This window comes from Sander vitreus, unplaced genomic scaffold, assembly GCF_031162955.1.
Source record: "Sander vitreus isolate 19-12246 unplaced genomic scaffold, sanVit1 ctg481_0, whole genome shotgun sequence".
Classification (NCBI taxonomy): Eukaryota; Metazoa; Chordata; class Actinopteri; order Perciformes; family Percidae; genus Sander; species Sander vitreus.
In genome coordinates, this window is record NW_027595588.1 from 14,759 (window position 1) to 38,630 (window position 23,872).

General features: G+C 37.5%; 2 protein-coding genes across 2 annotated transcripts; both read left to right on the forward strand.

Annotated features, from left to right (window-relative positions):
• Positions 1–1,688: 1,688 nt before the first annotated feature.
• Positions 1,689–21,166, forward strand: LOC144514179 (complement factor H-like). Its single transcript, XM_078245364.1, has 14 exons — positions 1,689–1,708; positions 1,911–2,041; positions 2,468–2,653; positions 2,749–2,940; positions 3,089–3,274; positions 3,904–4,071; positions 4,760–4,927; positions 5,643–5,810; positions 7,440–7,595; positions 9,547–9,735; positions 9,840–10,025; positions 10,889–11,056; positions 18,514–18,681; positions 20,911–21,166. The coding sequence occupies exons 1-14, from the start codon at positions 1,689–1,691 to the stop codon at positions 20,949–20,951; spliced, it is 2,127 nt and encodes a 708-aa protein (XP_078101490.1). The 3' UTR covers positions 20,952–21,166.
• Positions 13,779–17,729, forward strand: LOC144514177 (complement factor H-like). The gene is made up of 4 exons (XM_078245362.1): positions 13,779–13,832; positions 14,712–14,880; positions 17,174–17,362; positions 17,467–17,729. Exons 1-4 carry the CDS (start codon positions 13,779–13,781, stop codon positions 17,712–17,714), a joined length of 660 nt encoding a protein of 219 aa, XP_078101488.1. The 3' UTR covers positions 17,715–17,729.
• Positions 21,167–23,872: the final 2,706 nt, after the last annotated feature.

Consider the following 23,872-nt stretch of genomic DNA (forward strand, 5'->3'; position numbering starts at 1 on the left):
CAAGACTACAGTAGTCAAGCCTGTTAAAGATGGCATGGACAAGTTTTTCTAAATCTAGCTGAGACATAAGTCCTTTACTGCTTGATATAGTCTTACTGTAAGGTGATACTAGGCTGATTTTGTATCTCATCTTAATGTGGATGTTAAAATGTAGGTCTACACCAAGATTTACAGCGTTGTTTGTGTTCTTTAATGATAGCCTGGTGGTCAAATGTTCTATTATTTTCTATTTTATAAGCATTCCTGACCCTGCTTCCTTGACCCAAGTAAATCCAATATTGCAAAATGCTGTTTGGATTTATTTACATTTCTAATCTCATTCCTTGTTTTGGGAAATACGTGTGTGTGCGTGCGTGCGTGCGTGCGTGCGTGCGGGTTGGCAGGCGTGCGTGTGGGTTGGCAGGCGTGCGTGTGTGTGTAGGTGTGTGTGTGTGTGTGTGTGTGTGTGTGTGTGTGTGTGTGTGTGTGTGTGTGTGTGTGTGTGTTGGTGGGGGTGTGAGACTGTTTCACTGCAAATGTCTCCATTTCTACTGCACAGACAGACTTAAATCTGAAGGAAAAACATTACCTCAGCCTCAAAGTGTAGTTCCTAAATACAGCGGTTCCTGGATCTTCACAATGAGACTCTTTCACCTTCTTTGGCTTTTTATCCTGTTACTGAACAGTGATTCATCTTTACAACAGAATGGTAAGCATGTCAGATTTCAGATCCATTTTCTCCGTTGTTTTGCTGCCGTTAGAAAACAACACACATGCATACATTACATACATATATTTTTGTCAGTTGATGCTAGGGGCCTAAAACACCAGTTAAAAAAGAAAATCTATGTTACCAATTTCTATGAACGCCTTGTCTATAATGCATCATAAGCACATTTATAAGACATAATTCTTTCATAAGGCCTTGTAAAAAATGTTTTTTCATTTGTAGAATCATGACAACTTATAACAAGGTTTATAAAGTATTGTAAGTGGTGGACATTATGTATTATAAGTTAATGCTTTATACCTCCATGCCAAAGTGACAACCGTGTTTAAAAGAAGAGACTGAGTCCTGGGTTACAGAACACATCATAATGACTACCATAACTTTAGCCAGTTATAGAGAACTGTTCTGATGTATCATAACTGATTATAAATACTTAGTTTTCTGAAATGAAATGTCTTATAAACCAATAATACACTATAGCATGAATGGGAGCTTTAAGCAAAGTGACATCACTGTATAAGGTAATTGCTATTGTATAATACAACACGTTAATGAGGACTTATTTTTTATATTTTTATGGGGTTTACAGTGTTGAACTTAAATGATGAATAAAATACCATTATACGTCACATGAAGCTAACGCCCACAGGAGACAATGTACAATACTCTATCAGCAACGCCGTCATCGAATACAAACACAGCAAAAAATAAATACATAAAAAAAGAATATATATACCTAGAAATAATAACGATATTGAAATAATGATGAGGACTTATGAGCAGTATTTGCTGGCTGCAAGTTAGGACAAAAATTGATTCCAAATAATTATCAAAGCCATGTCAAGTCTTTATTTCCCAAAGCACACAAGTTCTCATTTTAATTTAAACAGACAATGGCCCCATCACACCAAACACAGTAGCTAATGGCACAAGACTGGGCTAGTATAGAACATTTGTTAATCTCCTAGGACAAGTGTTAATGTGTAACAGAGAGTTGCTGTAAGTGAGCTCAGCCAATCTACACTGGGTAAATAAAACCAAAATCAATGCAATCCCAGTTTAACGTTTTTATCCACCAGTGAGGAAAGGTCACAAATATGTACTTAGCGTTTCAAAAGTTACAAACAGCAAATTTCTTAATGTCATGCTATACCTATAGTCCTGCACTTTAAGTGTAATCCTACATGTATACACACTGAAGTGTGATTCATGTGGACAATAATTTCCAGGTGGATGGTTACCCAGAGGAAGCGACCTATGGCAATCCTGGGTCAGCAGAGTTGTATTGTGATGAAAACGGAGAGTGGAGTGGCCAACCTCCAAAATGCATAGGTGCATGCATACATGTATAAAACACCATAGCAACAAATCACCTGGCAACTAATTAGTAACACCAAACACAAGCACTAGCCACGTCATGACCACCATGTATTCTAACATCATACCAACCAACAGAGTTAATGGCTGCAGCTGATGCAGAAGTTTCTGTTGATACCACTATAGCGTCAGTAGTTGACGAACTGGACGGTATATTTTCGCTCGAAGAAAAACAAACCAATGCATTTAAAGCTATTATTGGAAAAGAAATATGTCTTTGCCCATTCTTCCATCAGGATTTGGCAAAAGCTTGGAAAATGACTTCTGAATGTTTAAATTAGGCACATATTTTTATTCTCGAATGAAGTTCATCACTACTGATCATTTGCTTTTTCGTGAAAATTGGTAATAATATTAATGCTTGTGTGTATTATTCAACAGAGATTAAATGTACAGTACCTCCGATTGAAAATGGTCATGTGCCTGATCGCAATATCCAAGAGTACAAAGAACATGATGTCCTGCGCTTTATGTGTAATAGTCAATATAAACCAACTGAAGACAGACCCTCAAGATGCACAAAAGTAGGAATAAAAGCCGAGTGGACCCCAACACCTGCGTGTGAACGTAAGTATAAACTGATTAATGCAATTTATTGATTATATCACACTAGTGGAAATTGGTGCTAACACATAATTTGCTTCATTTCCCAACAAATGCAGCAATAACATGTAAACTGACACTGCCGCCACTCGAGGGAACCAGGTATGAATCTGTTTCCAGAAATGTGTTTTTACCTGGTGAGACACTGAGAGTCATTTGTGGAGAGAAGTACTGGATTTCTAACAATCAGGAATCAGCAGTAACTACATGCGATGTGGACGGAGAGTGGACTATCAGACCAGTATGCACAGGTACAACCATAGACAGACTGTGAGATTGTTGTTATCTAGTGTGTGTGTGTGTGTGTGTGTGTGTGTGTGTGTGTGTGTGTGGTTCATTAACCTGTGATGATGGTTATCAATCTTTACTGAAGATACACAAGTCTTTCTCTTATTCTAGAGGTCGTATGCAGCAATCAAAGACCGCAACATGTGTATAACTGGGAAGTCAGTTACTGGGGAAATCATCAATCAAAAATGGGTGAGACTAAAAGATATAGTTGTGAGACAGGCTTCAAGAGCACAGATGGAGCTACCCAGGCCACATGCACCAGAAATGGATGGACACCAAATCCACTCTGTCAAGGTATTGTGAAGTTAATCTTGTATATATGACTGTTAATGTTGGTATCCATATTTGTGAAAGTGGAGAAGAAGCTTTTGGTCCAGTTAGGATTAATATTTCTAATTTATCACTAGAAAAGTCCCAGGAACTAAACTCTGTAAGTAAAAGTCCCTTTTTCCACTTTAGTCACTTCATTATTAATCTGCCCTGGTAACATGGTGCTCATTGTAGAGGAAATAAATCTGCAAATAGTGTATTATGTTGCATAGTACTCCACACCGCTTCACTACAAGGCTACTTCACGTTCACTCCCATACACACCCCTCACCCCACAACACAAAAACAGAAATAACTGTTGGTGTTCACATTTAAAAAGAAGCAGGTGCCCATATTATTTTCGGAATATAACCCCAGAATAGTCAGCAGATTATTACTATTCTGGCCTTTCTGCTACTTGCACTCTGTCACACGCTGTCAATCTCTTGATGTCTTTGCTTACAAGTCCGTACTCCCCACATCGCTATTTCTATAACTATGTTTTTATGTGTACTAACAAGTGTGAAATAAATGTAATATAAAAGCAGTCTTTCATACTGCTGCCAGTAAGAACACACTTGATGTGTACATGTTTGTTTGTTTTGTTTTTTAAGAAATAACATGTGACAGAAAGAATATCCCAGAGGCAGATGTTATCAGCGAAAACAAGCAGAGATACCGCTACTATGAACAGGTCCGGTATCGCTGCAAGGAGGGTTATCAAGGACAATTCACTCTAACCTGTAGAGGAGATGGTTGGATCGGGAATCCAAGGTGTACAGGTAAGGACGATCAGGACAACAAATTCAGTGTTGGCACATGCAACATTTAATAACATTTGTTATTGCTTTTTTTGTTTATACATGCATGCAATTTATTGATTTTGAGAAATTACCATCTCAGCCAAACCTGTCAAACTTATTCTCCCAGTCAATCTTACAGCCCACTGTATAATGAATATAAAACACAAAGGTTTTGAGGTTTGCAAGCTTTGGTTTTTTCTTCTAACCAATCTTATTTTACTACTCCACAGAATGCCAAACTAATCCAAATTTAAAACTGATATTAATCTGTTTTAAAAGCACAGCTTGTTAGCTCTCACTAATTTTAATGTTGCATATTAATGTGCTCATTCTGGATCACTACAAGATCTGAGATGAGACAAGGGGAGGTACCTTACTTTGTGACTTTGTCTTTAATTGCTCTTGTATAGTTTCTATTTTTACTTCTATTCTACTTGTATATAACTCCTTATTTATCTTACTATCCCTATGTATCTGTATTTATTTCTGTCTTTGTGCTGCTGCAACAACTGAATGTCCCCTCTGGGGATCAATAAAGGCTTCTCTTTCTCTTGGAGACCAGCCTTTTTATATGACAAATGTTTTGTTTCTAACTATTTGAAAGCAGTATTTCATACTGCTGACGTAAGAACACACTTGATGTGTACATGTTTGTTTTGTTTTTAAGAAATAACATGTGACAGAAAGAATATCCGGGAGGCAGATGTTATCAGCGAAAACAAGCAGAGATACCGCTACTATGAACAGGTCTGGTATCGCTGCAAGGAGGGTTATCAAGGACAATTCACTCTAACCTGTAGAGGAGAGGGTTGGATCGGGAATCCAAGGTGTACAGGTAAGGACGATCAGGACAACAAATTCAGTGTTGGCACATGCAACATTTAATAACATTTGTTATTGCTTTTTTTGTTTATACATGCATGCAATTTATTGATTTTGAGAAATTACTATCTCAGCCAAACCTGTCAAACTTATTCTCCCAGTCAATCTCAAATCTAGTACAGTCATGCTTACAGCCCACTGTATAATGAATATAAAACACAAAGGTTTTGAGGTTTGCAAGCTTTGGGTTTTTTCTTCTAACCAATCTTATTTTACTACTCCACAGAATGCCAAACTAATCCAAATTTAAAACTGCTATTAATCTGTTTTAAAAGCACAGCTTGTTAGCTCTCACTAATTTTAATGTTGCATATTAATGTGCTCATTCTGGATCACTACAAGATCTGAGATGAGACAAGGGGAGGTACCTTACTTTGTGACTTTGTCTTTAATTGCTCTTGTATAGTTTCTATTTTTACTTCTATTCTTATTCTACTTGTATATAACTCCTTATTTATCTTACTATCCCTATGTATCTGTATTTATTTCTGTCTTTGTGCTGCTGCAACAACTGAATGTCCCCTCTGGGGATCAATAAAGGCTTCTCTTTCTCTTGGAGACCAGCCTTTTTATGTGACAAATGTTTTGTTTCTAACTATTTGAAAGCAGTATTTCATACTGCTGACGTAAGAACACACTTGATGTGTACATGTTTGTTTTGTTTTTAGAAATAACATGTGACAGAAAGAATATCCAGGAGGCAGATGTTATCAGCGAAAACAAGCAGAGATACCGCTACGATGAACAGGTCCAGTATCGCTGCAAGGATGGTGATCAAGGACAATTCACTCTAACCTGTAGAGGAGAGGGTTGGATCGGGAATCCAAGGTGTACAGGTAAGGACGATCAGGACAACAAATTCAGTGTTGGCACATTTTGTTATTGCTTTTTTGCTTATACATGCATGCAATTTATTGATTTTGAGAAATTACCATCTCAGCCAAACCTATAATATATATAAATATATAATGTATAGGGTGAAAAATAGTATTTAAGTTTGCCACTTTTGTGCGTTTACCATCTCAGCCAAACCTGTCAAAGTTATTCTCCCAGTCAATCCCAAATCCAGTACAGTCATGCTTACACCACAATTTAATGCATTTTGTTAAACAGATTATTGGGAAATGAGTCACTGAGTAATAGTCACACATAATCTGTAAACAAAAACAATGTTTTCTAAACAACAGCAGTAACTGTAAAATAAAAATAAAAACATAAAAAGGTTTTGAGGTTTGCAAGCTTCGGTTTTTCTTCTAACCAATCTTATTTTACTACTCCACAGAATGCCAAACTAATCCAAATTTAAAACTGCTATTATCTGTCTAAGTGTAAAATAATTTGTGTATCTGCCCTGTGATTCGGATCTGCTCCAAAATGTAACGTGTTCTTCTTTGCCCCATGCTACACACTTCCTCTGAGTTTCATGAAAATAGAGCCAGTAGTTTTTCCTTTTACCTGCTGACAAATAGACAAACTGAGCTGAAAACAGAACCTTTTTGGTGGAGGCTAATGGCTAAATGAAAATGGCTACAACCCCCAAAAAAAGTCAATAGTAATGTGAAATTTAAATTGCATTAGTGTTTTTGATTAAAGATGTCAGCAGTACTTTGAGCTAAATGTTAATGCCAGCATGCAGACATACTCAGAATGACAATGCTAACAGGCTGCTGTTTTGCAGGTATAATGTTTACCATGTTAAGTATCTAATCCATATCTTTTTCCATTTTATGGTACCTGCTCGACTCGCCTCGACTCGACACACTGTGCGTCCATTTTCCATTGCAGATTTTAGAACCGCCTCAGCGTGGCCGGTCGTCTTATATTCTGGCTCGACACACACACCAGCGCACAAGTATAAACATCAGGCCATTTGAGCTTGTTTTACAGTTCTGCGGAGGCTCCACGCAGAGCTTTCGCCGTAGCATATGTAAGTGGCCTGATGTTTATACTTGAGTCGGCATGTGTGTGTGTGTACGTAGGCTACGGCGAAAGCTCTGCCTGGAGCCTCCGCAGAACTGTAAAACAAGCGGCGCCGCAGTAAACTGCCGTGACCTAAAGCGACACACACACAGAACGTCGAAGGTGTGTTGTTGTTGCCACAACCAGAAGACACATTTTGTTTCAAATGAAGCTGGAAGCAGCAAAAAAAAACACAGCTGACTGAACTATTTAAAAATGGCAGGTTTGTTCAGGACACTCCCGTCTGTCGCTTTCACGTCACCTTTTGGTATCGGCTCAGCTCGCTTGGAACCTCGACGGAGGTGGTACTAAAAAAAGTACCTGTTAGCAGGTACCAGGTACTTTTTTTCGTAATGGAAAACCAAAAAAGGCGAGTAGAGTCGAGGCGAGTCGAGCAGGTACCATGTGATGGAAAAGCGCCATTAGTTTAGCCTGTTAGCATGCTAACATTTGCTATTTATCCATTGATGCTGTCTAAATATAACCTCTTTCCTTGTTTTTTATAGATACATGTCCAAAGCCTGAAGTTCCACATGGATTTGCAGTTGGCCCATACAACAACACAATATACTACACCTGCAATAAAGGTTTTAAGCTTTTCACCAACAAAGGCTGGTGGGCTGAGGCCAAATGTAATGACAATGGACTTCAACAATGCATCGGTAATTTATCTTTATCACCCTATGGGTCGAGTTCTAACAAGCATGAAGTAAACCAAAAAATCAACCTGAAGCAGTGCAGCATTTTAAGGTAGAAAATGAATTAAGGGTTTGGAATTAATAAAGATTTCCTAGGAATATAAACAATGAGTATTACCTGAAAGAGAGGTCAAACCCACCCACTCCTACACTACACATTGGCAGTGAACGCATCTAGCCCTATACCTCATAGAAAGCAAAATCTTATATGATCGCAGCCACGGCATATTTTAGTTTTTATAGGCTAAGTGAACAAAATACGTGTTAGGTTTAAAGGTCCCATGGCATGAAGATTTCACTTTATGAGGTTTTTTTAACATTAATATGAGTTCCCCCAGCCTGCCTATGGTCCCCCAGTGGCTAGAAATGGCGATAGGTGTAAACTGAGCCCTGGGTATCCTGCTCTGCCTTTGAGAAAATGAAAGCTCAGATGGGCCGATCTGGAATCTGCTCCTTATGAGGTCATAAGGAGCAAGGTTACCTCCCCTTTCTCTGCTCTGCCCGCCCAGAGAATTTTGCCCACCCATGAGAAAGAGAGAGACATCATTGCTTTCAAACGAGCAAAGTGGCAGTTGGTCAAGGCCACACCCCCACCCTCTACCTTGCCCCCCCCTCTCTCCTCCTCAATAGCTACAGACACAGAAATGGCACATCCTAAGGAAAGCTCATTTTGGGACTGGCTCTAGTGGCTGTAATTCTGCACCAAGGCTGAAAAGAGACTTCAGATACAGTATTAGGGGACCACTAAGGTCTATATAAAAGAGACTTCAGATACAGTATTAGGGGACCACTAAGGTCTATATAAAAGAGACTTCAGATACAGTATTAGGGGACCACTAAGGCCTATATAAAAGAGACTTCAGATACAGTATTAGGGGGACCACTAAGGTCTATATAAAAGAGACTTCAGATACAGTATTAGGGGACCACTAAGGCCTATATAAAAGAGACTTCAGATACAGTATTAGGGGACCACTAAGGCCTATATAAAAGCATCCAAAGAGCACCATGTCATGGGACCTTTAACACTAGAAGTGCCGGAATTCCATAACTACTAGAACTGCCGTGAGCGGTCATTTTGACCGCCAGATTCCAAACTCTATAATCTCTCATTATACATACCTAATTGCGATATCGTATTATGTATTGTGTTAGGATATCTTTAGAAAAACGTAATAATACCGAAATGTACATTTTAACGAGTTTAATTATACATTTGAGTAGTAATACGTGTTTCAATAATTCATATCATGGCATAGTAAACCGTAATTTCATATCCCGAAAAATATGGTGTGGAAATTCATTCAACTTAACTCATAACAGCCAAATAACAATTAAAAGTATCTTATTTGAACATTTAGCTATAACCTAACCTGGCACTGCCTCCGTTTTGGCGTCTGTGTTTGCCTTCTGATTCAGAACTGAGTCCATCCACGCCGTAGTAGCCTACGTTACCGACTCTGGCTTTGCCTTCGGCCCATCGGTGATGCCCACACTTGTTACTTGAGACTAGAGAGGCTAGTTACGTTTCTCTGACAGAGACTATGGTAGTTACTAAGCAACCAAGATGCATCTTTAATCGCGCGAAAAATTAAAAATAATACCGCGAACATCCAACCGTGTATGGCCGAAATAGGTGAATGTGATTGTATTTTTTTAAAATACAGACTCTTTTAGGAAAAGTCAGGCAGCAGCAGGATTGTATTTTTTTATTCAGCAAAGTTATTACACATATAGATTTCAACGTCAAAATGACATGGACGTCATGGCCGTTCTAGTGTTAAGTTGTTAAAACTTGATTTATTTATAAAGGGGCTTCCTTAATTTTTTGTTATTGTTTATTTATTGCTGATATCACATTTGTTAGCAATAAAATACAGACAGACCTAATTGTTTGTAATCATATCCACTCTAGAGAACACAGAGTGTGGAGAAACTCCTGTGATTCCAAATGGGAAACTGGTCACTCCACAAAGGCAAAACCTAAGGCACATCCAAGCTAGGATTACTTGTAACGCAGGATACAGTAGTCAGAGTGGCAACTTACCTTGTCGCGGGGGAAAATGGATTCCAGATAACATATCACCCAAAGATATTTGTACACGTGAGTCATTTTCTTCTTTCATCGTCTTACTTTATCAGATGTAAACATTTATAAAAAGATGACAGGGTGTAACCCAACACTGTACATGCTTTCAACTCTTGCAGCAACTGCCAAGCACTGCAAACCCCCACCTAAAGTTGAGAATGCAGTTGTTCGGACATCTTATCAGAAAGAATACTTGTCTAACTCTGCAGTGACTTATCAGTGCCGTGATGGCTATTACATGGAGGGAGAATACAAGATTCTGTGCAATAATGGGAAATGGGAGAAGAAGAACGTAACATGCACACGTACGTATAAAATGCATTTCAGAAAGTCACACAGAAGGTTTTTGAGAATATTCCAGTTTTAAAGATGTGTTGTGTAGCCTGCTGACTTTTCAAGATTCTGAATGTCATTTTATGAATGTATAGGGTGAAAAATAGTATTTAAGTTTGCCACTTTTGTGCGTTTACCATCTCAGCCAAACCTGTCAAAGTTATTCTCCCAGTCAATCCCAAATCCAGTACAGTCATGCTTACACCACAATATAATTTATTTTGTTAAACGGATTATTGGGAAATGAATCACTGAGTAAAAGTCACACATCATCCATAATTTTGAGTTTTCTAAATAACAGCAGTAACAGTAAAATAAAAAATAAATAAAAAGGTTTTGAGGTTTGCAAGCTTCGGTTTTTCTTCTAACCAATCTTATTTTACTACTCCACAGAATGCCAAACTAATCCAAATTTAAAACCGCTATTAATCTGTTTTAAAAGCACAGCTTGTTAGCTCTCATTAATTTTAATGTTGCATATTAATGTGCTCATTCTGGATCACTACAAGATCTGAGATGAGACAAGGGGAGGTACCTTACTTTGTGACATTGTCTTTAATTGCTCTTGTATAGTTTCTATTTTTACTTCTATTCTTATTCTACTTGTATATAACTTCTTATTTATCTTACTATCCCTATGTATCTGTATTTATTTCTGTCTTTGTGCTGCTGCAACAACTGAATGTCCCCTCTGGGGATCAATAAAGGCTTCTCTTTCTCTTGGAGACCAGCCTTTTTATATGACAAATGTTTTGTTTCTAACTATTTGAAAGCAGTATTTCATACTGCTGACGTAAGAACACACTTGATGTGTACATGTTTGTTTTGTTTTTAGAAATAACATGTGACAAAAAGAATATCCGGGAGGCAGATGTTATCAGCGAAAACAAGCAGAGATACCGCTACAATGAACAGGTCCAGTATCACTGCAAGGAGGGTTATCAAGGACAATTCACTCTAACCTGTAGAGGAGAGGGTTGGATCGGGAGGTCAACGTGTACAGGTAAGGACGATCAGGACAACAAATTCAGTGTTGGCACATGCAACATTTAATAACATTTGTTATTGCTTTTTTTGTTTATACATGCATGCAATTTATTGATTTTGAGGAATTACCATCTCAGCCAAACCTATAATATATATAAATATATAATGTATAGGGTGAAAAATAGTATTTAAGTTTGCCACTTTTGTGCGTTTACCATCTCAGCCAAACCTGTCAAAGTTATTCTCCCAGTCAATCCCAAATCCAGTACAGTCATGCTTACACCACAATTTAATGATTTTGTTAAACAGATTATTGGGAAATGAGTCACTGAGTAATAGTCACACATAATCTGTAAACAATGCATCGGTAATTTATCTTTATCACCCTATGGGTCGAGTTCTAACAAGCATGAAGTAAACCAAAAAAATCAACCTGAAGCAGTGCAGCATTTTAAGGTAGAAAATGAATTAAGGGTTTGGAATCAATAAAGATTTCTAGGAATATAAACAATGAGTATTACCTGAAAGAGAGGTCAAACCCACCCGCTCCTACACTACACATTGGCAGTGAACGCATCTAGCCCTATACCTCATAGAAAGCAAAATCTGATATGATCGCAGCCACGGCATATTTTTAGTTTTCATAGGCTAAGTGAACAAAAATACGTGTTAGGTTTAAAGGTCCCATGGCATGAAGATTTTACTTTATGAGGTTTTTTTAACATTAATATGAGTTCCCCCCAGCCTGCCTATGGTCCCCCCAGTGGCTAGAAATGGCGATAGGTGTAAACTGATCCCTGGGTATCCTGCTCTGCCTTTGAGAAAATGAAAGCTCAGATGGGCCGATCTGGAATCTGCTCCTTATGAGGTCATAAGGAGCAAGGTTACCTCCCCTTTCTCTGCTCTGCCCGCCCAGAGAATTTTGCCCACCCATGAGAAAGAGAGACATCATTGCTTTCAAACGAGCAAAGTGGCAGTTGGTCAAGGCCACACCCCCCACCCTCCACCTTGCCCCCCTCTCTCCTCCTCAATAGCTACAGACACAGAAATGGCACATCCTAAGGAAAGCTCATTTTGGGACTGGCTCTAGTGGCTGTAATTCTGCACCAAGGCTGAAAAGAGACTTCAGATACAGTATTAGGGGACCACTAAGGTCTATATAAAAGAGACTTCAGATACAGTATTAGGGGACCACTAAGGTCTATATAAAAGAGACTTCAGATACAGTATTAGGGGACCACTAAGGCCTATATAAAAGAGACTTCAGATACAGTATTAGGGGGCCACTAAGGTCTATATAAAAGAGACTTCAGATACAGTATTAGGGGACCACTAAGGCCTATATAAAAGAGACTTCAGATACAGTATTAGGGGGACCACTAAGGCCTATATAAAAGCATCCAAAGAGCACCATGTCATGGGACCTTTAACACTAGAAGTGCCGGAATTCCATAGCTACTAGAACTGCCGTGAGCAGTCATTTTGACCGCCAGATTCCAAACTCTATAATCTCTCATTATACATACCTAATTGCGATATCGTACTATGTATTGTGTTAGGATATCTTTAGAAAAAATGTAATAACACCGAAATGTACATTTTAACGAGTTTAATTATACATTTGAGTAGTAATACGTGTTTCAATAATTCATATCATGGCATAGTAAAGCGTAATTTCATATCCCGAAAAAATATGGTGTGGAAATTCATTCAACTTAACTCATAACAGCCAAATAACAATTAAAAGTATCTTATTTGAACATTTAGCTATAACCTAACCTGGCACTGCCTCCGTTTTGGCGTCTGTGTTTGCCTTCTGATTCAGAACTGAGTCCATCCACGCCGTAGTAGCCTACGTTACCGACTCTGGCTTTGCCTTCGGCCCATCGGTGATGCCCACACTTGTTACTTGAGACTAGAGAGGCTAGTTACGTTTCTCTGACAGAGACTATGGTAGTTACTAAGCAACCAAGATGCATCTTTAATCGCGCGAAAAAAATTAAAAACAATACCGCGAACATCCAACCGTGTATGGCCGAAATAGGTGAAAGTGATTATATTTTTTTTAAATACAGACTCTTTTAGGAAAAGTCAGGCAGCAGCAGGATTGTATTTTTTTTATTCAGCAAAGTTATTACACATATAGATTTCAACGTCAAAATGACATGGACGTCATGGCCGTTCCAGTGTTAAGTTGTTAAAACTTGATTTATTTATAAAGGGGCTTCCTTAATTTTTTTGTTATTGTTTATTTATTGCTGATATCACATTTGTTAGCAATAAAATACAGACAGACCTAATTGTTTGTAATCACATCCACTCTAGAGAACACAGAGTGTGGAGAAACTCCTGTGATTCCAAATGGGAAACTGGTCACTCCACAAAGGCAAAACCTAAGGCACATCCAAGCTAGGATTACTTGTAACACAGGATACAGTAGTCAGATTGGCCACTTACCTTGTCGCGGGGGAAAATGGATTCCAGATAACATATCACCCAAAGATATTTGTACACGTGAGTCATTTTCTTCTTTCATCGTCTTACTTTATCAGATGTAAACATTTATAAAAAGATGACAGGGTGTAACCCAACACTGTACATGCTTTCAACTCTTGCAGCAACTGCCAAGCACTGCAAACCCCCCACCTAAAGTTGAGAATGCAGTTGTTCGGACATCTTATCAGAAAGAATACTTGTCTAACTCTGCAGTGACTTATCAGTGCCGTAATGGCTATTACATGGAGGGAGAATACAAGATTCTGTGCAATAATGGGAAATGGGAGAAGAAGAACGTAGCATGCACACTAACGTATAAAATGCATTTCAGAAAGTCACACAGAAGGTTTTTGAAAATATTCCAGTTTTAAAGATGTGTTGTGTAGCCTGCTGACTTTTCAAGATTCTGAATGTCATTTTATGAATGTATAGGGTGAAAAAATAGTATTTAAGTTTGCCACTTTTTGTGCGTTTACCATCTCAGCCAAACCTGTCAAAGTTATTCTCCCAGTCAATCCCAAATCCAGTACAGTCATGCTTACACCACAATTTAATGCATTTTGTTAAACAGATTTTTGGGAAATGAATCACTGAGTAATAGTCACACATAATCTGTAATTTTGAGTTTTCTAAACAACAGAAGTAACAGTAAAATAAAAATAAATAAAAAGGTTTTGAGGTTTGCAAGCTTTGGTTTTTTCTTCTAACCAATCTTATTTTACTACTCCACAGAATGCCAAACTAATCCAAATTTAAAACTGATATTAATCTGTTTTAAAAGCACAGCTTGTTAGCTCTCATTAATTTTAATGTTTGCATATTAATGTGCTCATTCTGGATCACTACAAGATCTGAGATGAGACAAGGGGAGGTACCTTACTTTGTGACTTTGTCTTTAATTGCTCTTGTATAGTTTTTAATTTTTACCTCTATTCTTATTCTACTTGTATATAACTCCTTATTTATCTTACTATCCCTATGTATCTGTATTTATTTCTGTCTTTGTGCTGCTGCAACAACTGAATGTCCCCTCTGGGGATCAATAAAGGCTTCTCTTTCTCTTGGAGACCAGCCTTTTTATGACAAATGTTTTGTTTCTAACTATTTGAAAGCAGTATTTCATACTGCTGACGTAAGAACACACTTGATGTGTACATGTTTGTTTTGTTTTTTAGAAATTAACATGTGACAGAAAGAATATCCCGGAGGCAGATGTTATCAGCGAAAACAAGCAGAGATACCGCTACTATGAACAGGTCCAGTATCGCTGCAAGGATGGTTATCAAGGACAATTCACTCTAACCTGTAGAGGAGATGGTTGGATCGGGAATCCAAGGTGTACAGGTAAGGACGATCAGGACAACAAATTCAGTGTTGGCACATTTTGTTATTGCTTTTTTTGCTTATACATGCATGCAATTTATTGATTTTGAGAAATTACCATCTCAGCCAAACCTATAATATATATAAATATATAATGTATAGGGTGAAAAATAGTATTTAAGTTTGCCACTTTTGTGCGTTTACCATCTCAGCCAAACCTGTCAAAGTTATTCTCCCAGTCAATCCCAAATCCAGTACAGTCATGCTTACACCACTAATTTAATGATTTTGTTAAACAGATTATTGGGAAATGAGTCACTGAGTAATAGTCACACATAATCTGTAAACAATGCATCGGTAATTTATCTTTATCACCCTATGGGTCGAGTTCTAACAAGCATGAAGTAAACCAAAAAAATCAACCTGAAGCAGTGCAGCATTTTAAGGTAGAAAATGAATTAAGGGTTTGGAATCAATAAAGATTTCCTAGGAATATAAACAATGAGTATTACCTGAAAGAGAGGTCAAACCCACCCGCTCCTACACTACACATTGGCAGTGAACGCATCTAGCCCTATACCTCATAGAAAGCAAAATCTGATATGATCGCAGCCACGGCATATTTTTAGTTTTTCATAGGCTAAGTGAACAAAATACGTGTTAGGTTTAAAGGTCCCATGGCATGAAGATTTTACTTTATGAGGGTTTTTTTAACATTAATATGAGTTCCCCCAGCCTGCCTATGGTCCCCCCAGTGGCTAGAAATGGCGATAGGTGTAAACTGATCCCTGGGTATCCTGCTCTGCCTTTGAGAAAATGAAAGCTCAGATGGGCCGATCTGGAATCTGCTCCTTATGAGGTCATAAGGAGCAAGGTTACCTCCCCTTTCTCTGCTCTGCCCGCCCAGAGAATTTTGCCCACCCATGAGAAAGAGAGAGACATCATTGCTTTCAAACGAGCAAAGTGGCAGTTGGTCAAGGCCACACCCCCACCCTCCACCTTGCCCCCCCCTCTCCTCCTCAATAGCTACAGACACAGAAATGGCACATCCTAAGGAAAGCTCATTTTGGGACTGGCTCTAGTGGCTGTAATTCTGCACCAAGGCTGAAAAGAGACTTCAGATACAGTATTAGGGGACCACTAAGGTCTATATAAAAGAGACTTCAGATACAGTATTAGGGGACCACTAAGGTCTATATAAAAGAGACTTCAGATACAGTATTAGGGGACCACTAAGGCCTATATAAAAGAGACTTCAGATACAGTATTAGGGGGACCACTAAGGTCTATATAAAAGAGACTTCAGATACAGTATTAGGGGGACCACTAAGGCCTATATAAAAGAGACTTCAGATACAGTATTAGGGGACCACTAAGGCCTATATAAAAGCATCCAAAGAGCACCATGTCATGGGACCTTTAACACTAGAAGTGCCGGAATTCCATAGCTACTAGAACTGCCGTGAGCAGTCATTTTGACCGCCAGATTCCAAACTCTATAATCTCTCATTATACATACCTAATTGCGATATCGTACTATGTATTGTGTTAGGATATCTTTAGAAAAATGTAATAACACCGAAATGTACATTTTAACGAGTTTAATTATACATTTGAGTAGTAATACGTGTTTCAATAATTCATATCATGGCATAGTAAACCGTAATTTCATATCCCGAAAAAATATGGTGTGGAAATTCATTCAACTTAACTCATAACAGCCAAATAACAATTAAAAGTATCTTATTTGAACATTTAGCTATAACCTAACCTGGCACTGCCTCCGTTTTGGCGTCTGTGTTTGCCTTCTGATTCAGAACTGAGTCCATCCACGCCGTAGTAGCCTACGTTACCGACTCTGGCTTTGCCTTCGGCCCATCGGTGATGCCCACACTTGTTACTTGAGACTAGAGAGGCTAGTTACGTTTCTCTGACAGAGACTATGGTAGTTACTAAGCAACCAAGATGCATCTTTAATCGCGCGAAAAAATTAAAAACAATACCGCGAACATCCAACCGTGTATGGCCGAAATAGGTGAAAGTGATTATATTTTTTTTAAATACAGACTCTTTTAGGAAAAGTCAGGCAGCAGCAGGATTGTATTTTTTTATTCAGCAAAGTTATTACACATATAGATTTCAACGTCAAAATGACATGGACGTCATGGCCGTTCTAGTGTTAAGTTGTTAAAACTTGATTTATTTATAAAGGGGCTTCCTTAATTTTTTGTTATTGTTTATTTATTGCTGATATCACATTTGTTAGCAATAAAATACAGACAGACCTAATTGTTTGTAATCATATCCACTCTAGAGAACACAGAGTGTGGAGAAACTCCTGTGATTCCAAATGGGAAACTGGTCACTCCACAAAGGCAAAACCTAAGGCACATCCAAGCTAGGATTACTTGTAACACAGGATACAGTAGTCAGATTGGCCACTTACCTTGTCGCGGGGGAAAATGGATTCCAGATAACATATCACCCAAAGATATTTGTACACGTGAGTCATTTTCTTCTTTCATCGTCTTACTTTATCAGATGTAAACATTTATAAAAAGATGACAGGGTGTAACCCAACACTGTACATGCTTTCAACTCTTGCAGCAACTGCCAAGCACTGCAAACCCCCACCTAAAGTTGAGAATGCAGTTGTTCGGACATCTTATCAGAAAGAATACTTGTCTAACTCTGCAGTGACTTATCAGTGCCGTGATGGCTATTACATGGAGGGAGAATACAAGATTCTGTGCAATAATGGGAAATGGGAGAAGAAGAACGTAGCATGCACACTAACGTATAAAATGCATTTCAGAAAGTCACACAGAAGGTTTTTGAAAATATTCCAGTTTTAAAGATGTGTTGTGTAGCCTGCTGACTTTTTCAAGATTCTGAATGTCATTTTATGAATGTATAGGGTGAAAAAATAGTATTTAAGTTTGCCACTTTTGTGCGTTTACCATCTCAGCCAAACCTGTCAAAGTTATTCTCCCAGTCAATCCCAAATCCAGTACAGTCATGCTTACACCACAATTTAATGCATTTTGTTAAACAGATTTTTGGGAAATGAATCACTGAGTAATAGTCACACATAATCTGTAATTTTGAGTTTTCTAAACAACAGAAGTAACAATAAAAAATAAATAAAAAGGTTTTGAGGTTTGCAAGCTTTGGTTTTTTCTTCTAACCAATCTTATTTTACTACTCCACAGAATGCCAAACTAATCCAAATTTAAAACTGATATTAATCTGTTTTAAAAGCACAGCTTGTTAGCTCTCATTAATTTTAATTTTGCATATTAATGTGCTCATTCTGGATCACTACAAGATCTGAGATGAGACAAGGGGAGGTACCTTACTTTGTGACTTTGTCTTTAATTGCTCTTGTATAGTTTCTATTTTTACTTCTATTCTTATTCTACTTGTATATAACTTCTTATTTATCTTACTATCCCTATGTATCTGTATTTATTTCTGTCTTTGTGCTGCTGCAACAACTGAATGTCCCCTCTGGGGATCAATAAAGGCTTCTCTTTCTCTTGGAGACCAGCCTTTTTATATGACAAATGTTTTGTTTCTAACTATTTGAAAGCAGTATTTCATACTGCTGACGTAAGAACACACTTGATGTGTACATGTTTGTTTTGTTTTTAGAAATAACATGTGACAGAAAGAATATCCGGGAGGCAGATGTTATCAGCGAAAACAAGCAGACATACCGCTACAATGAACAGGTCCAGTATCGCTGCAAGGATGGTGATCAAGGACAATTCACTCTAACCTGTAGAGGAGAGGGTTGGATCGGGAATCCAAGGTGTACAGGTAAGGACGATCAGGACAAGAAATTCAGTGTTGGCACATTTTGTTATTGCTTTTTTTGTTTATACATGCATGCAATTTATTGATTTTGAGAAATTACTATCTCAGCCAAACCTGTCAAAGTTATTCTCCCAGTCAATCCCAAATCCAGTACAGTCATGCTTACACCACAATATAATTTATTTTGTTAAACGGATTATTGGGAAATGAATCACTGAGTAAAAGTCACACATCATCCATAATTTTGAGTTTTCTAAATAACAGCAGTAACAAGCTTTGGTTTGCAAGCTTCTGTTTTTCTTCTAACGAATTTTCTTGAGGATCTTATTTATTATTTTACTATTTCACAGAATGCCAAACTAATCCAAATTTAAAACTGATATTAATCTGTAAAGGCACTAGTTAGCTCTCATTAACATCTTGATGAATGAACAATCATCAAGATGTTTAATTTTGCATATTAATGTGCTCATTCTGGAGCACTACAAGATCTGAGATGAGACAAGGGGAGGTGTATGTGAATGTATATGGTGAAAAATAGTATTTAAGTTTGACACTTGTGTGTGTGTGGGGATCCAGTGCTGCTTTAGGTAGGGTTCAAGCTGTTGTTCAGATCTCTGTCATGGTAAACACTGAGTCAACCAGGGTAAAAAGAAAATACTGGTATTAAGAAATGTGTTAACATTCTAAATATGCTTCAGAAAAAGCAGTATTGGTTCTCAATTGAGCTTTTGAAACCTTTAGCCTGAATTTTGTGTTTTCACAACTTGAATTCATGATTTAGGATTTCAGCTGTCAGAGTAATAATGCTTGCGAGATAAACCTCTTCTCTGTTTTTATTTTAGTTTTTTTGACTAGCACATGTGAGGCAGAATATGCACTAATTATATATTATTATATTATTATTATATTTTTAGATGTCGCACATTAATCAACATGAGTACAGAGTCCAACATGTAAATGTGCCAGGTTTAGCCATACAGGCAAATTTTCATCTGCAGTTCCTAGCAGGTTGATGGCTTAAAAAACAATAGATAAGCTACAACAATACAACACATGCACATAAAAGAAGAAATACATAGGCATAGACAAGTAAAATGACACAACCACTATTCCAGATCATGACAACTGGCAGGTTGATGGCATGAGAAAAACATAACACAGGTATCGTACACAGTAGACACAGGTAAAAGTGCATGGACACACATTAGAAGGCATCAACAACACATAAGCACACACAGAGCCACTATAGCGACAAAGACAAACACATTATTCTGGATTATGGCAGCATATTTGATTAGTCAATAATAAGTTTTCCAATTTAAAAGCCTGTTAACAGATGTAATAGAAAAAGGTAGATAACATATGTATCCCTTTAATTCAGCAAAGTTTACATTTCTATTACTGAAATGTCTCTGGCGACAAGTCAGACAATACAACCCTGTCTCCTAGAAGTTATGTGTATAAACAACTAGTTTGCAACAGCAAATATGTTGTGGTGACGTGATGCAACCCCCAATAGATTTGTTGTCAATACAGCGGGGAAATGTTAATTTTTCACTTACAGCATACTTCCTTTGTTGTCAGCCAAAACTTCCAATCTGGCAAAACAATAGCTGCTTGTATAACAACTACAGCATTAATACACCTTTTATGGTCAGGCACTTACGCCTGGTTAAGGTTGGATAAAGACTGTGGTCTTTGTTCAATACAGAAATAATCTTTAGGGATTTGAGACATGATGCCATGATCTTTCTGTGGCCTTAACAAAAGTGCTTTTGTAGCCTAAACCCTAACCACACACCAGACTCAGGATGTGAACCCTGAGTCCAGTGCTTTTTGCACCCTCCATCCACCTAAATCACCTTCCTACAACTCCTGTGCGTTCAATACAATAGTAATTGGGTTGAAAGAGTTTTGGGTCACTGTAATCACTCCCCCAGCCTCTAAAGAGCGTAAAGAGATCACTTTGTATTGCAAATACACTGTAGAAATATTCCTTGCTCTGTGTAAAAATGCATTCTTAAGTTATAGTATATGTACCAAACTACACATGAACAAATTAAACATGCATAGGGTAATGTTATCAATTACAGAATCATAGAAGACAAGGGCACATGTCCTTTTGTCAAATTTTTCAATCATACTTTAGATTATTACAAACTGGATGCATGATTTACACCCACTGCATGTTGAGATTTGATGCTGACCAAAGACATTTCTCTCCCACAGCTCATGATGCTGATGCTCACGATCCAAATAAGTCTCAATAAAAATGCCAAGAAAGACAACTTTTATATCGTTCTTTTTTTCAGTTGTTTAGAGAAACAAAACTGCATTTGCCTTGTGCATTATTCATACTGTTTCATCTTGTTACATAAAACACGATCCTGATACATGTATTGGCTGAATCAATCATTTGTGTAATAAAGTGATCTGAAATCATAAGGCTTTGCCATTGTGAATAAAAGATGAAAATTACAAAGGATTGATTTGTTTTATTTGTGTTATTCTGAATTATAATGCTTATAATGACTAAACACATGGGGTTTAACAAAGTTATTGGGATGGGCATTAGCCCCTTCCATTAAGGAATAAATGTACAGTTTCCAAACAAAGTGGCTTCAGGTTTTTTTAAACCAGGTTTTGTCTTCTATATCCTTTACGTCTGTTTTATCTTATCTTTCATCTCAAAAAAGTTTGACCCACTTCTTATGTGACGTTTAAATTTCAACTTGTAGATTTCTGTGAATTTAAATCTCGTAAATTTCAGTTACCCCCACCACACCCACCCCCACCCCACTGTGTTTAGAGCAAATATTTAGAAGAAGACAGTGACTCAGCAAACTGCAACAAATTAAATAAAAGTGCAATTTACATTTTAAATGTTTGTAAGGCTAAATATTGACCCGGCCTTCTGTAAAATGTTGACACAGTGACATCCAATCTGGGAACAAAGTTAACCATTTATTATAGGGTTGTTGAGCTGAATACTTTTTGGTTAATATTTGAATCAAGGTTAGGTTATGGTAAATGTTTGGCATGTTGAATGTAGGTAAATGCAATGTCCTGCAATTAACGTGACAGTGACACAGTTTGGAAAGAATTCAATTCTCAAATTTCTTTAGCAGCATTGCTCATTTGATGTTATTTTAAGTATAAATCATGCAATATGAACAGTATTGCTCTCTTACGTAGTACCATTTAAGGGGAGACACCTGCAGGTGAATATGAAACAAACTTAATAGATATCAGCATGAAACTTCCCCAGTTGATTACTTACATTAAGACAAATATCTTTTGTATTACAAGTTTTCTAAAAGGTTATGTTTAAATATGCAAATGATACATTGTCCCTGATAAATAAACCTGAAATAAATAAATACATAAACTCAAAATTGAAAAATTATGGTTTGGCCTGTGGTGTCTCCCCTTACTATAATTATTATAATAATAATAACTTTATTTGTATTGCACCTTTAAAAACAACAGCTTACAAAGTGCTTTAACAGAAGAAACAAAAGCATAAACAAAACATAAATATTCTCTCATTGACTGATTGTTCCACGTAATGATTTTTACATTGGACTTTGTAATCTAGTATCAACACTACTGATGACACATTGAATGTGGTAAGCAAACTGGACCCAAACTGTTTCATCATCAGTGGATACTTTAAGACATCAAACATTGAGCTTTATATTCTACATTTCTATGCAAAGTCAGCTGAAGATAGTCATAAACCAGTCACGTGCCTTGTTCAAGCTAGACAATGTATGTTTGCCTTAATGCCGTTGTGTATTAGATTTATTATTTGTCATTGTTATTGATGTGATTTATCATAATCATTTCTTCTGACATCCGTCCCAAAAGTTCAGTTATGTTATGTTATCGGTATGTTTTCTGGTTGAAAAGCAGACTCCCTTGCAGACATTTTAGGAATTAATTTGATAGAATACCAAAAAAAGTAAGTGATTATTATAAAAATATACTGTATGTGAACTTTTCTAGAGATTGAACAGTGTGTGCTGTGTGTGTTCATCTGCGTCGTGTTGTGCAATTCCACTGGGCTTGACCCTTGTTGCTCCCCTAGGACTGAGGTTTGGGACAAACACACAGAACAGTCGTCAAAGAAGTTAGCCTCAGTTAGACTCGATCTCTGCACAGCTGCTCGTCCAAATGCATTTGTCTTTAATCCTTTTGTTTCTCCAGCTGTGGGGAAACGTGGAGGTTTCTTCATCACAGAATGGTAAGGCAATAGTTGTTTTTTTTAAATGGCTTTCCAAAAGTGCGTACATTTGTTAGATTAAAGGAAGAGGGATCTGTGTGTTGTGATGGGTGGCTTACTTACAGGACAGTGTACAGTATATTCTCAAAGTTATATTACCCAGTGCCTAAAGATCTTCTGATGTACAGTTTGTGATATGACTCTGACTGGCATTTGTAGCACACAAATGTTGAGAAGACAACAAAATTTCCTTTTTCTTTTTCTTTTCCCTGTTGCTGTTTGTTAGCATGTCCAAATCTCCCAGAGGTTCCTCACGCCAGTGTGTCAGAAGTGACCAAAAAAGCTGTGTACCAACAAGGAAGCGTGATCCATTTTGTTTGTGAAACTGGTTATACATCATTTCCATCCATCAAATATGCATGTACAGAGAATGGCTGGTTATCACTCAGTCGGGGAAGATGCAACTGTGAGTTAAATGGCTTTCTGCTCCTCTCTTTATTTTGTTGCAACTTGGGTGACTCCATGCAGTAATCCGGTTACAAGAAACGAGAATCCTTTTAACGCTGGAAGTTATTATCTTTTCAGAAGAGCTATTACAACTTTTCAAAGGTCCAGAGTAGTTTGATGGCTTATTGACATGATTATAATTGCATAAAATGAAACTGTAATTAATCAGATGGTACTGAGAGAGTTGGGGAAAAAATGCATTATGCACTTTCTAGTAACTAGAAATCAATCTGCTTCTTCAAAGCAACAAATTAATACTATGGTTGCTGCACAAAGTTATTCTTATCAAAAGAACTAAATCAGGTCATGGCCATTTAGTTAGTGCTTTCAACACTTGATGGTGTTTTAAGCCCCCAATGTCTCCTTCCAGGCAGCATTGCGACCGTTGACTTCAGGGCACCTAACCCTAACCTTAACCCTAACCATAACCATTGCCTAATCCTAGTGCCTTCCAGGCAG

Bases quoted from the DNA above. Each gene is read 5' to 3' on its own strand.
- LOC144514179 (XM_078245364.1), top strand. From the start codon at position 1,689: ATGTGTAACAGAGAGTTGCT. The intron at 1,709-1,910 runs GTAAGTGAGCTC...TACACACTGAAG, and splicing joins ATGTGTAACAGAGAGTTGCT to TGTGATTCATGTGGACAATA. The intron at 2,941-3,088 runs GTACAACCATAG...CTCTTATTCTAG, and splicing joins TATCAGACCAGTATGCACAG to AGGTCGTATGCAGCAATCAA.
- LOC144514177 (XM_078245362.1), top strand. From the start codon at position 13,779: ATGGAGGGAGAATACAAGATTCTGTGCAATAATGGGAAATGGGAGAAG. The intron at 13,833-14,711 runs GTAGCATGCACA...TTTGTTTTTTAG, and splicing joins GGAAATGGGAGAAGAAGAAC to AAATTAACATGTGACAGAAA. The intron at 17,363-17,466 runs GTGAGTCATTTT...CAACTCTTGCAG, and splicing joins ACCCAAAGATATTTGTACAC to CAACTGCCAAGCACTGCAAA.